The 13,711-nt window shown below is 39.1% G+C and overlaps 1 protein-coding gene and 1 long non-coding RNA gene across 2 annotated transcripts in view; both read left to right on the top strand.

Annotated features, from left to right (window-relative positions):
• The window catches only part of LOC119417865, a 14,382-nt gene extending 831 nt beyond the window's left edge, over positions 1–13,551 (top strand). Inside the window, exons 3-8 of the mRNA XM_037685120.1 lie at positions 1,002–1,123; positions 1,264–1,324; positions 1,421–1,573; positions 11,272–11,319; positions 12,086–12,289; positions 13,309–13,551. Of these exons, the coding sequence (XP_037541048.1) occupies positions 1,002–1,123; positions 1,264–1,324; positions 1,421–1,573; positions 11,272–11,319; positions 12,086–12,289; positions 13,309–13,517 (797 nt within the window). The 3' untranslated portion in view covers positions 13,518–13,551. The remainder of the gene's footprint in view (positions 1–1,001; positions 1,124–1,263; positions 1,325–1,420; positions 1,574–11,271; positions 11,320–12,085; positions 12,290–13,308) is intronic.
• Positions 1,522–11,160, top strand: LOC119418506. Its single transcript, XR_005187202.1, has 3 exons — positions 1,522–1,573; positions 10,843–10,926; positions 11,104–11,160. It is a non-coding gene; the product is annotated as an uncharacterized LOC119418506 (long non-coding RNA).
• Positions 13,552–13,711: the final 160 nt, after the last annotated feature.

The following is a 13,711-nucleotide window of genomic DNA, read 5'->3' as shown; positions in this document are numbered from 1 at the left end:
GCGTGGCTCGCGGGGGGGTGTGGTGTGTTTGGGGGGGGGGGGCGGCTGGGGGGGGGTCACTGGTGCCCATATCCAGCAGTCACTGTGCTAGAGGTGGGAGACAGGTCTCCAGTCCATCACAGGGACAAACATTCACTCTCACTCACGCCTAGAGACAATTTGTCAATCAGCCTAACATGCTTGTTTTTAGTATGTGGGAGGAAACCGGAGAACCCGGAGAAAATCCACGCATGCACGGAGAGAACATGCAAGTTCCACTCAGATTGGCCCGTGGCTGGGATTTGAACCAGCGACCATCTTGCTGAGAAGCGGCAGCTCTACCAACTGCTCCACCGTGCTGCCATGAATAAATATGAAAACTAAATGAATGTTTTTGCTAGATTTTCTTAATCTTGTTCGTGTGTAATAATTTCCAGTCGTGCAGAATTGAATGTACAAGGACTTTTAGCAACAAGAAAATCCACTAGTTGGAGTTTTCTAACATAACAACCAATGTGAATGTTTACTAGTTAAAATGTGATTACACTGATAAACTCCAAAAGATTAACACTGACAAAAGGGCGACATTTCAAAATGTAGTTCTTTGCACAACGCACAATGACAATTTCATTAGCAGCAACAGTTTGGTTCATATCAGCCTCTTTCAGTGAATTACAGTCACACTTCATAGCAGCTGTTGCTACGTAATGTTACCACCTATGTTTCAGTCTTTCATGTGTGTTAAAAAAATCAAATAAAAGTTACAAACGACATAAAACATCTATGTGATGTTATTAATAAACGTGTCACATATTATTATTACCCACAACTCCCTGTGCTAAATTTAACAGAGCAACTTGGTATTACAGCTTCTATAGAAGCAGCTGTAGACTGATAAATTTATGTTTACAATCACATGTATGAGCGTTTGGTTGGTCTTTGTGAGGAGCGGATTTGTTCAGCTTGTTTTTAGTGTTGTAATCAACCTTTGATCTTGCTCGTGAACATAACTGTCCTTTCAGGAGCAGATTTCCGCACCGATTCAGATATCCTGACTCTGACTCGAGAAGAACTGCATGAGCTGTTTCCTGGACGTCAGAATCTGAAGAAGAGGAGGGCCATCTATGACACAATACACACACAGGTGTTTGTACAAACAGTAAAACAGAACTGTAGAAAACGCACAGCTTTACATTGTTGGAGTTTGTATCTGGATTATTGAGCATGGACTTTGGCATACAGCTTTATGTTTGGGTCAGTATGTTTTTGTTGGTTTCAACACAGAAATCAATTCATTTGCTGTTGAAAGAACTTCAGGATTTCGTTCCACACGAGTCTCTCAAAGGTAAAGAAGTTTTTCTGTAACATTTTGTAAAACAAACAAACAAATGACTTCTAAACATTTTGTAATCCTATTTAAAGCCTTTCACTTTCTGTCCAGCTGCTCTATCCAACAATGGAGTCTTGGTTGACTACCTCCACATCCTGAAGGACATGAAGACTCAGCTGAACAAAGTGCAGAGCGTCATTGACGCTCATATTGATTTATTGGAGGGCATCAACAAAGCTCAGCCGGAGCAGCAACAAAGCCAAAGTCAGTATGAAGTTTTACCAACATAATTACCGGTAACTGTAGAAGTGTAGAAAACATTTGCCTTGTTTATATAAAGTGCACAGTATTGGTTTATATAGATTAATCAAGTTCGTAAATGTAAAAGTTACATTTTAGTATTTTCATTTTTAGATTTATTTGATGGTGGGTACTAGGGGTGCGAAGCTCTCAGTGTCTGGCGATCCAATTCAATTCCGATTTTTGGTATCACGATACGATTCAAAATCGATTTTTTTGATTCGGAAACGATTTTCGATTTATAAACGATTTTTTTTTTAATTGAAATGGTCATAAATTTAGTTTCAATTATAATGTATATGTAACTGACAAGCTGAAAAGATTAAAACAACAATGTAAACAAATAGAACATTTATTTAAAACAATCATTTTAGGTTCCTTACTGTATCAAATATTTTTGATTTATTTTATATTTATACCAAAAATAGGAAAAAAAAATATAGGAGTGCATGAAATTCTGTAACTTAAATTACCAGTATTAGGTTAGCTTAGTAGCCTGATTTTTTCTAAAAAAAAAAATAAAAAAAATCATCCATCTATCATCTTTACCCACTTCTTCCTTTTCGAGTCACTGGTATCACTGGTGCCCATATCAGCCATCACTGTGTGAGAGGCAGGGGACACCTGGACAGGTCTCCAGTCCCTCAAAGACAAATAATTCAAAATATATAAATACAAATGTAAACAGACTTCAGTCTACCATAGTACATTAACCTTTAACTCAACATAAAATACAGACTTCAGTTATTTTTAACCATATTGCTCCAACGTTTGTTATATTTTCAAAACTTAACCTAATATGAAATATACAGACTTCACAGTTTTAACCCTATTGATTCATATTTAGTAAATATTTAACTAAATTTCAAAACCTGTGCAAGTTTGCACAAAAACCTCTTCTGAACTGTAATTTATAAATCATAAACTGTATCATTTAGAACTGGCTCCAGGTGATGTGTCTCATCTGTCCTCTTCAACCTATTAAAAAGACAAATTACATTAAGTTTGTTGTACAACTTGTCTATAAGTTTTAGTATAATATGAGAAAAAACAGTTATCTTTGAGCTGCAGCTGCATCAGAGCTTCTCCCATCTGTTGTTTCATGGTGAAGCTGTGGTGCTGCTTTATCGCAAAAAAACAAAAAATAACTACGTGGAGGAATAACGTATGTTGGATCCAGCGTATTCAAAATAAAACTAAACCCCTCACCTTCCACTGAGCTGTTTGCTCGTAAATCCTTTGTGATATAGCAGGAGATGGAGAGGGAAATCAGCTGGAATGAGCATGCATCAGGACAGCTGGAAGTTTGTTGCAGAGTTCGCTGGTCGGCTGCTTCGCTTTCATCTTCTGCGCATTTTGTCGTATATGTCCAAAATACTGTACCATAATTTTATTTTACACTTCTTGTAAACAACCGTGCTCTTGTTGAGCTCTGTCTTCCCCAGAACATTGTAGGATCTGAAATTATTTTTAAAGACGAAGCAGCGGGTTGAATCACGCAGTCTCCCTCCTCCATGCTAGCAGGCTCCATTCAGATAAAGGGAGCTAGCTATCTAGCTTGCTGTACGGTGGCCTACATGGCCCAATTCTACGGCGGCCGAACGGGGAGTAAGAGCGGAAAAAATATAAAACTTAAATGCATTTTAAAATCGATTTATGGGCCTTTAGAAACGATTCAGAATTGCCAGGACTAAGAATGTAGATTCTTTAAAAAATCGATTTGTTTCTTCACCCCTAGTGGGTACAGTGTCAAGCAGAAGTCAAACCTCAGTGGAACTACAATCAGTGGTAAAGCTTTTCTTAATTTATTCCTTCATTTTTGAGTCAACCATTTCTCACTAACTTGTCGTAAATATACATACTTGCAAACTTGTCACTTTTTGGTGAAATTCGCCAATTTCAAACTAAAATATGTAATTCACTTGAGTCATGTAAATCCAAAGAGTTTTTGTTTTCAGGGGGCGGAGGCGTGGTAGATGGCATGATTTCTCTTTAAGAAACGGTGTTTCCTCCTGTTCACTTGGGTGCTCCTTTTTTGTCGACGGTTAGGGGGAGGAGGGGGAGACACCTTGGTGTTGGACGCTAGCTTACCACTATGTTAGTGCAGGTGGCATGACAGAGGCACTGCTGGGCAGTTGTCAAATGAGTGGGGTGAGGGAGGTATGATGTGTGCTACATCTTTAGCATCTTAGCTAGCGCATCTGTATTGTACGCCGCTAGCTTAGCCCTACATCAACGTTTGAACAATGTAGCTGTCTGCCACATACACCAAGATTTTGCCCCCAGTTTTGAAAAGTCTATCTGACGGTGTTATAGAATACTTTGAAGGAAATATCATGTTAGGGAGAAAGAACCCAAGTAACACAAGTTTTCTGGAAAGGAAAATTGGGAAAATCAGTGTATGGGGAAGGAATACAGTAGTCCCTCGCTACTTCGCGGTTCGACTTCTGTGGACTTGCTGTACCGTAGTTTGTGGATGTGCAGTCCATAATATTGTACCAAAAAAACTGTACAGGACACTTCATTGTCAGCTTTAATTTTACTCACATGATTGGGGCAGTACTGGGTACAGTACCGTACAGTAAAAAAATTTAAGAAAAAAAAAAATTTAAGACTGGCGCCGCCTGTCCTTTTGTAGTTTTCTATCAGTAAGCCTCCACTCTATTCCTGCTCATAATGACCACATTTCCCAGAAAGCAACAGGGCCCCGCCCAGAAGCCCTGTTTCCTTCAGAGCAGTGGCTCTGCTCAAGCTGCACTGAACTGGCACAGAACCGGACCTCCAGACTCAACAGTGTATCCGAGAGCAAGTAAGTAAAATTTAGTAGCTACATATATAAGTATGTTGTTAAAATTAGAAGGTTTTAAGAGTTGACAACATTGATTGTGGGCTTGTCGCTGCAGGTTAGGTGTGCAGAAACGAACTGGGTTAGACCAGAAATGAGTCGGACCAGAAAGAGAGCCACTCCTGTTCTGCAGAGCCTGGTAAGTAAAATTTAGTAGCTACATGTACAGTACTGTATGTATGTTAAAATGACATAGTTTTAAGAGTTCAGAACATTGCAAGAGTATGGGAAAGGTTTCTAAAGTATATGTATATATAATACTACAATAAATAGTATACCTTCCCTACTTCATGGTTTTTCACTTATCGCGGGGGGTGGAACCTAACACCCCCAATAAACGGGGGACTACTGTAGTGCAAAGAAAAACAATGGGAGAAGGGAGATGGATGTTATTCACAGTTCAAGGTTCTTTATTGTCATCACATGTGGTACATGAGGTGGAATGAAATTGCGCACACAGGGTCCCAATTATGTCCAACAATAGCAAAAATATAAAGAATAAAAAAGAAACGGTATACAAGGATCTAAGATATACGTTAACCAATAATAATGTAAAATAATTCAGTATATTAAACAGCAGCCCGAACATGAGTCTGTTGTGAGCAGATGGGTGTGAATAAATACAGCAGCTTAAAGGCAAGAAATTAGCAGCATGGATAATCAGCAGCACAGATAAAATGACATCACCAATTAAAGTGGCATTACAGTGATTTTTTTTTCTTACAGTGATTATCCTGATTAGGGATTTATGAGCTTTAATAGCTTCAGGGTAGAAGTTGTTCCTCAGTCTAGTGGTTCTACACTTAATGCTCCGCAACCTCCTGCCTGCGGGGAGCAGGGCAAAAAGTGTGTGTGCTGGGTGAGTGGGGTCCTTCATGATGCAGGTGGCCCTCTTCCTGTATCTGGAGGTGTAGATGTCTGTGATGGTGGGGAGACTGACTCCAACAGTCTTCTGTGCAGCCTTCACCACTCTCTGCAAAACTTTTCTTTCTGCAGCTGTGCAGCTTCCATGCCACACGTTGATGCTGGATCACAGGGTGCTCCCAGCTTCGAGCTTCCCAGACCAGCTCGCCTCAGCCGCCAGAGGAAATAGAGTCTCTGACAAGCTTTCTTGATCAGGCTGGTAGTGTTGTTGCCCCAGCTGAGGTTGTTGTTCAGGTGCACACCCAAGTACTTGTAACTGGAGACCACTTCCACCACAGATCCTCCTATATTCAGATGGGGGTGGGGGTTGCTCCTTCTGAAATCCAGGAGGATGTGAAGTCCATAAAGAACACACGGATGTAGGAGTCCTTCTCCTCCAGGTGGGTGAGAGCAGTGTGGACCACAAAGGAGATGGTGTCTTCTGTTGATCGATTCTTGCAGTATGCGTACTGGTGTGGGTCCTCACTGATATCAATGATAACTTTTTTTTTTTTTTTTTTTTTTTTTTTTTTGTGATGGCCTCCCTTCTCCCCTTACAGCCATCCTCTCCACACCATTATTATGAAATATTTATTATAGTGACTATCTAGTGTAGGTGTTGTTGTTTATTTATTTTTTTTATTTTTTATTTTTAACTTTGATGTGGGCCATGACTATTGGGGTGAGGGCTACTGGCCAGTAGTCATTCAGACCAGTCACTGTAGAGCTCTTAGGAACTGGGATGATGGTGGCAGTCTTCAGGCAGGTGGGAACAGTTACCAGGATGAGGGAAGAGTTAAAAATGTTGGCCAGCACCTACACCAAGGTAGGAAGTAACCTGTAAACCTATTTGGTTTTAATAATTACATGCAGGTTGACAAAACTGACTAAAAAGTGTTTGTTTTGTTTTGTTGGTAGTTGTGTGTCACTATTGCTTGGCACAGTTATGTTTGTGTTGTAGACTGTTTGATGCCATGTCATTTTCTGTTATGAGTAGGTCTATCACTAAATGAGGAAAAAGTAAAATGCCCCCACTTAATTCACTATTGTTGGTGATCAAAATGTCACCTATTCATTGGGTAAAGTTATTATTCATATTTTTAAACAAGCAGTTCAGTGTCAGCATTGCTTATCACAATGGCATGTTGTGTTACAAATAAAACTAAATAAAAAATAATAGTGAAGTGTACCTCTAAAGTCATTGTGATAAATTCTGTCACATTAATTTCATTATCTTAGCCACAGGAGTGAGTTTAAAAACAGGATGATGCCTATATGGACTAGTTGAACAAGGAATCTGTCTCTAAAACAGTTATCGAATCAAGTATGTAGGTAAACGTAGATGTTTAACAACCTGTTAAAATACACCAGAATGCAAGAAATGGCATCTTCTTTCTTAAAAAATTTCTGGGTGAGGACCCCAGACTCCCCCACCAGTGTGTCTCCCCACCCCCACATTACAAATGCTTCTGATGCCAATGGACACAGAAGAGGCACATGGACAAGCATTGGGGCTGCCCCCTTGAAAGGCTTGTCGAGGCCAAGAACATTAACAAATGAGTTTTTGCTGTTAGCAAAATTTTCTGCATTGCTTTGATTTTTCTGGTTGACTTGCTGCTGTTGTTGCTTGTTGATTTTTTTGTTAACTAGCCATCTTTCTTATGTATGTCCTAATTAAATTACAATATGTTAGTAAATATCTTTTTACCTGAAGCATGTTGTCTTTTCCCCTAATTTTATTCTTGGAGTACAGTAATCCCTCGATTATTGCGGGGGTTACGTTCCAGACACCCCCTCGATAGGTGAAAACCCGCAAAGTAGGAACGCTATACAGTAGTCCCTTGTTTATTGCGGGTGCCCCACAATAAGTGAAAATCCGTGAAGTAGTGGTGTTATATATTTATTTTAATATTTTTACATATATATTAAGGCTTTATAAATCCTTCCCACACTCTTGCAATGTTCTAAACTCTTAAGCTTACTAATTTTAACAACATACTTATATGTAGCTACTAAATTTTATTTATCAGTGCATCCTTGCTCGGAAATCCTCGTGGGCGGGCTACCAGCTCTCAAGATTCACAGATGGGTCTGGAGGTCTGGTTCTGCTCCGGTTCTGGTCCAGTTTGGTGGGTTCCGTGTGACCCTCTGCATTCGCTGGGAGCCTAAGTCACGTAATAAGAACCAAACTTTTTTCAGTCAGATCAAAACTTTCCCTCTAGTTGTTCAGCAGAAGGAAACGGGGCTTCTGGGCGGGGCCCTGTTGCCTTCTGGGAAATGTAGTTGTCACCTTAAAAAGATCAGCAAGCTCATAAAGAAGGCTGGCTCAGTTCTGGAGACTCCTCTAGAACCTTTGGAGATGATTGTTCAAAGAAGAATTCTTCATAAAATGAAGAACATTATAGACAACCCTCAGCATCCTCTTCATCAGACTGTCATACAACAGTGTCTTCAGTCAGAGGCTTCTTCAGATCTGCTGTAAAACAGAGAGATCCTTCCTGCCCACAGCCATCAGCATCTATAATAACTCTTTAATGAAACCAGGATGATGAGTTACAACAACATTTAATTTCCCTCTGGGATTAATAAAGTATTTTTGAATTGACATGACTTGAATGAGCGGGAATACAGTGCAGACTTATTGAGAGAAAACTACAAAATGGCGGCGCTTGTCCGAAGTATTTATTTTTTCGTTAACATTTTACTGTACTGTATCCAGTACTGTCCCAATTATATGAGTAATATTAAAATTGACAATCCTGTGTCGTGCACAGTTTTTTTTTTTTTTGCACAGTACTGTGTAATATTATGTACTGTATGTATAAAAATGGGGGGGGGGGGTATCTGGTTTTGGGTTCTGGTTATTGCATTTATAATTCAATGCAATAAAATAAACACATTTAAAAGATAACAGAGCTGTTTCAATTTTGGTTTATTTATATACACTACCTGGCCAAAATTTTTTTTGCAACCATAAAAAAAAAGGTTACACTAATATTTCGTTGGACCGCCTTTAGCTTTGATTACAGCAGCATTCACTGTGGCATTGTTTCGATAAGCTTCTGCAATGTCACAAGATCTATTTCCATCCAGTGTTGCATTAATTTTTCACCAAGATCTTGCATTGATGACTAAGCACTGGGCATGATGGGTGCATCACTTCATCTGCCTCTCTTCTTACCCTGATGCACCCATCACTCTGGAACAGGGTAAATCTGGACTCATCAGACCACATGACCTTCTTCCATTGCTCCAGAGTCCAATCTTTATGCTCCCTAGCAAATTTAAGCCTTTTTTTCCAGTTAGCCTCACTGGTTAGTGGTTTACTTAAGGCTACACAGCTGTTCAGTCCCAATCCCTTGAGTTCCCTTCACATTGTACATGTGGAAATGCTCTTTCACTATTAAACATAGCCCAGAGTGCTACTGTTGTTTTTCTTCGATTTGATTTCACCAAACGTTTAAGTGATCGCCGATCACGATCATTCAGGATTTTTTTCCGGCCACATTTCTTCCTCGAAGACGATGGGTCCCCACTATTCTTCCAGTTTTTAATAATGCGTTGGACAGTTCTTAACCCAATTTTAGTAGTTTCTGCAATCTTCTCCTTAGGTGTTTTCTCTGCTTGATGTCAATGATTTGACCCTTCTCAAACAGACTGACATCTTTTCCACAACCAGGCGATGTGTCTTTAGACATGGTTGTTTAAGAAATGAGAAGCAACTCATTGCACCAGTTGAGGTTAAATAACTTGTTGCCAGCTGCAGTAATTATCCAATAGGAGGCCTGTACCTATTTCCTTAGTTAAATCCAGGTGGTGACTTTTTTTGGCCAGGCAGTGTAATTATTTTAATTGCTGGATGTTCGGCCCCATGCTGTTGGCTTTCAGAAACTGCGGCCCCCTGAGCAGTTATGTTCAATAGCCCTGTTCTAATCTCTTAAACCTACGTCATTTTAACAACAGACGTATATGTACTGTACAGTACTGCAAAATTTTAAGGACACTCTGTGTGTAAGGCTCCCCAGGATTTAGTCCACCACCACGGCCTGGTCTGGACCAGCACTGTGTGACCAGAACCAGGCATGGTGGTGGCGCAGAGATTAGAGAAGCTGGGCCTGTGATCAGAAAGTCGCAAGTTCAACTCCTGGTGCCGTCAACATCAAAATGTGGGTGGAAAAGGTGAAACACTCTCACCTGCCTCTACCCTCATTTGCCCCACTCCAGGCCCTTTACCCCCACCATCTGCTCCCAAAAACAGGTCACTCTTGAAAATGAATTCTCATGACTCAATGAGACTACCTGTATAAATAAAGGATAAATGAAAAAATGAAGCTTGCTGCCGTCTGTCCCCTGCAGCCCCCAGGATCCAGGTCACACTGAGTCCAGATCAACTGCAGCCCAGGTGCTCACCAGTGAAGATGCAACTTGAAGGATGAGTGCAGCTTCAGGATTATTTGCAACTTTCCTGCCAGTTTTGTGAGCTTCATGGATAGATCTAAAAAAGTTAAGTCTGGTCCTCTGGACATTCAAAAAACAAAACAAAGCAAAACAAAAAAAAAATGTAGAAACATTTCGTCTTTCATCCGAAAGACTTCTTCAGTCTGAGGAGCTGTATTCAGCTCAGTCTTATAAATAGCACCTTCTCTTCAGCTTATAAGACTGAGCTGAACACAGCTCCTCAGACTGAAGAAGTCTTTCAGATGCAAGACGAAACGTTTCTACATTTTTTTTGTTTTGCTTTGTTTTGTTTTTTGAATGTCCAGAGGACCAGACTTAACTTTTTTTTTAGACTTTTCTACCTGGATTATTGAGCATGCATCAGGCTAACAGATAGATCATTACTTCTGACTTTGCGTTACAAAACTTTCCCTCTACTTCGACAGAAAGCAGCAGCTGGAAGCACTGTTGACTTCTGGGTAGTGTAGTTGTTTTGACTGGTGTTACAATGTAGGCTTATTGAAAGAAAACTACAAAATGGTGGCGCCTGTCCAAAGTATTTTTTTCCGTTATCTGTACCATCCCAATCACATGAATAATATTAAAGGTGACAATCGTTGAAAAACCACGAACGCACGAGTCCAAGAAAGTCGAACCGCGAAGTAGCGAGGGACTGCTGTATACCAGAATTATTAATTCACATGTTAAAAATCACAAAATCTTCCTGGATGCCCCCCTCCCTTTTACAGGTGCTAGAGGTTTGTCACCTTTTGTCATCCCTTCTGAGTTTGCAGGTATGAATTTTACTAGGTAAAACAAAAAAACAACATTCAAACTTGGAAGTGTCATCAACTAGTTTCAATATATTTACCCAATTTAGGCAAATGCACAAACTCATTTTAACACCAGGCCAAAAAAGGTGAGAATGGTTTTTAGAACAGCTGGAAAACAGGTTCTTGAATTTTGTATTTTTATCTTGATTTATGCTTTGCACACGTTTATTGTTTTATTTATTTGTAACTGTTTATTATGTCATCTTTCCTCATAGGTTCTGCAATGCATGGCTGGGAAACGTCTGAACGAGCAAACACCACATCTGGTCAAAATAAAGCAGATTCAGAAAAATCAACAAGTATATTTCACTTGCCTTCTAATTTTTGCATCACTGCTAATACCAATGCTTTTCAAATAGTTGTTTTTACTTTTCAAATAATCTATTACTTACACTAATCTATTGTTAATACATTTAATGACTTTTAGTTGGGTTTAAGTCTTTCTTCTTACTGTTTTCTGACCCATTCTTCTGTAGCATCATTTAGCATTGGAAGCTTTTGGCCCAGCTTTTCACAGAAAACAAATGTAAAAGGTAACTTTTTAAAATTTATTTTATAAATTTTTAAAATAATCCATTGGTCTATTCAAATTTAGACCTAATTTTTTAATAGCTTTGTTCATGAAATGCTTCTTGTTATCACAGACAAAGGCGCAACAGAGTCTTGCAGCTCAAACCTTCATAAAAAGCAAGGTAAAATGTACAATTTATTCAAATAATTGTGTTCACTTTTAACATAATCTGCAACTGAGATTGATCTTCATAAAACAGACTTCATTTCTGTAATAGTTGGTAATAGTTGGTTTTATGAAATGCTTACTGTTGTGTCATATGATCGCCTGGTGACAGGGGGGTGTAGCACCGCGCTGATGTGTTTCATGCTGCCAGAAGTCCACGGAGAAGATAAAATGTCACTTCATCACTTTGGACTGTTGTGCTGAATTAACATATTATATGTCTTTCACATAATCTGCATTGTTCAAACTGCAGCCACATTTTTAGTCTTTGTTTGATTGAAAGTAGCCAACTGTTGGATATTTTGTTTTAATCTTAAAAATAAAATCAGTTGTTTTATTTATATATATATATATATATATATATATATAAAGCTTTGGACTTTGACTCTGGTTTAAAGCTTTTGTTAAACTAATGAAAACATTTTCTTTGGTTAATGCATTGCCCAAATCTTTATTTAAAATAAAGTATGTTGTGTGTTTTGACTGCTAAAACTTACTTCACTTTTCACTTTATAGTAGATTTTGTACAGATTTATTAGGTTTCTGTAGAATTGATAAAACACTACTTGGCTAAAAAAAAACAAACGTGCTGTTTATCATACTGACCCAACTGACTGAAGTTTATGCAACAATCACTATATTCCTTTATGTCATTTATTTCTACTCTGGGGTTGACTGCATTATTAACTTGCAATGCTCTGCATTTGAATCTTCTGTCTTAGTGAAGTACAAGACGGTGGTCAGCGGTAAAACGTTTGACGCACATCTTCAGATACTCGGTCGAATCAAGAGTTCTGTTCATGGCTTGAACTTGGTAGATGTGGAAAAGTACCAAACCAGCGAGGCTTGCCAGGTCACGTTTGTCTTCTGTCCAAATGTTTCCCGTGTTGGGACAGACATTGAGGCAGCCATGAAAGAAGTCACAGGTGAGAAAAAGCTTTCCAGGTCATTTATGCTGGAGAAAAAAAAAAATCCAATTAAACATTCAGGTTTTTACACGTTTACATTTTGCCATGTGAAAGTTACTGTTTTAACCCGTCCTGCAACATCCAAAAGTGGGCTCACCTCTGCAAAATACTAAAGAGCCCATCACACGTTATACCTTCAAATGATGTAAACATACAACAAGCATGTATGTAAATCAGCAAACCCCATGTTTAATCACATGAACAAACCTGCACTGAATATCAGCAGACAAAAGTAATGAAAGAGCTACAGCACAGGACTCGGCAAAACTGCTGGCACAGCCCTACAAAACCTCACTGACCTACACAAGGCGAGGTCAGTGAACAAGGTCAGGCTGATTCTGGCAGATCCTGATCACCCACTCCATGGTGAGTTCAGGTTGCTTCCATCTGGACGCAGGTATCTGCAGCCCAGATGTAGAATGAACAGACTGAAAAAGTCATTCATCCCTGTAGTGATCAGGCTCCTCAATAAACAGTGATCATTTCATGTATTCTTATTTTAATGTATGTGTCTTGTCTAGTATGGATGTTTTGTGTGACTACTGACTGAAACAAGTTGACCCTTGGGGATAATAAAGATACTTGAACTTGAACCACTCTACAAAACCAGTCGAGTTGAGTCCCATGACGAGTTCAAATGTTCTTAAATGAGACGCCATCTGATATGATCGGTTAATTAGGTCTCAACGTAAATGGAAACCAAACACTTCAGCTAATAGTTTATAATTTTTATTATTCAAAACGGCCATTAAAAACAATTATTTGGTAAAAATCTAAGACAACCACCATTTTTTAGTTAAAGTTGTTCGTTGCAGAGTGCCCTGAGGTGACTTTAGTTGTGAATTGGTGCTCCATAAATAAACTTAATTCCCTTTTTGCTGACAGAAGAGAGAGATGTCTTTATGTCCAAGTAAGGGGACAGCTCTGTCTCCTTCAAAGTCTTCTGTTTTCTTACACTTGTTTTGTTCGTTCCACAGGTTCGGGACCCGTTGTTCTGGTTTTGATGCACCATTCTCATGAAGCTAAACACGTTGCTTCTGTTAAAACCTGGACTGAAAACTCTCAGGTTTTGTTACACGTTAACGTTTTCTACCATGACAAATCAAATGGATTAATTGCTTGCAAAGAAAATGATGAGGCCATCTCTGCAATCCGAGACAAGTTACAGAGTTGCTTCAGTTATTAAAGCAAAGAGCACTAAAATAAATCCAACATAAACACACCCATGGTTTCTAACCTGGACCAAGAGGTGCTCACTGCACACTCTTTCCTAATAGGGAAGGTCAGGATTTCTTTAAAATTGTATATTTTGATTTTGCATTGATGTTGCTGATTGTGGTGATGACCGTATCATGAAAATACATGTAAAAAAAAAAAAAA

The sequence above is a fragment of the Nematolebias whitei genome, chromosome 12, assembly GCF_014905685.2.
Source record: "Nematolebias whitei isolate Nwh7 chromosome 12, NemWhi1, whole genome shotgun sequence".
Classification (NCBI taxonomy): Eukaryota; Metazoa; Chordata; class Actinopteri; order Cyprinodontiformes; family Rivulidae; genus Nematolebias; species Nematolebias whitei.
The sequence above is the reverse complement of the archived record's forward strand: the minus strand, read 5'-3'. Positions and strand labels throughout refer to the sequence as shown.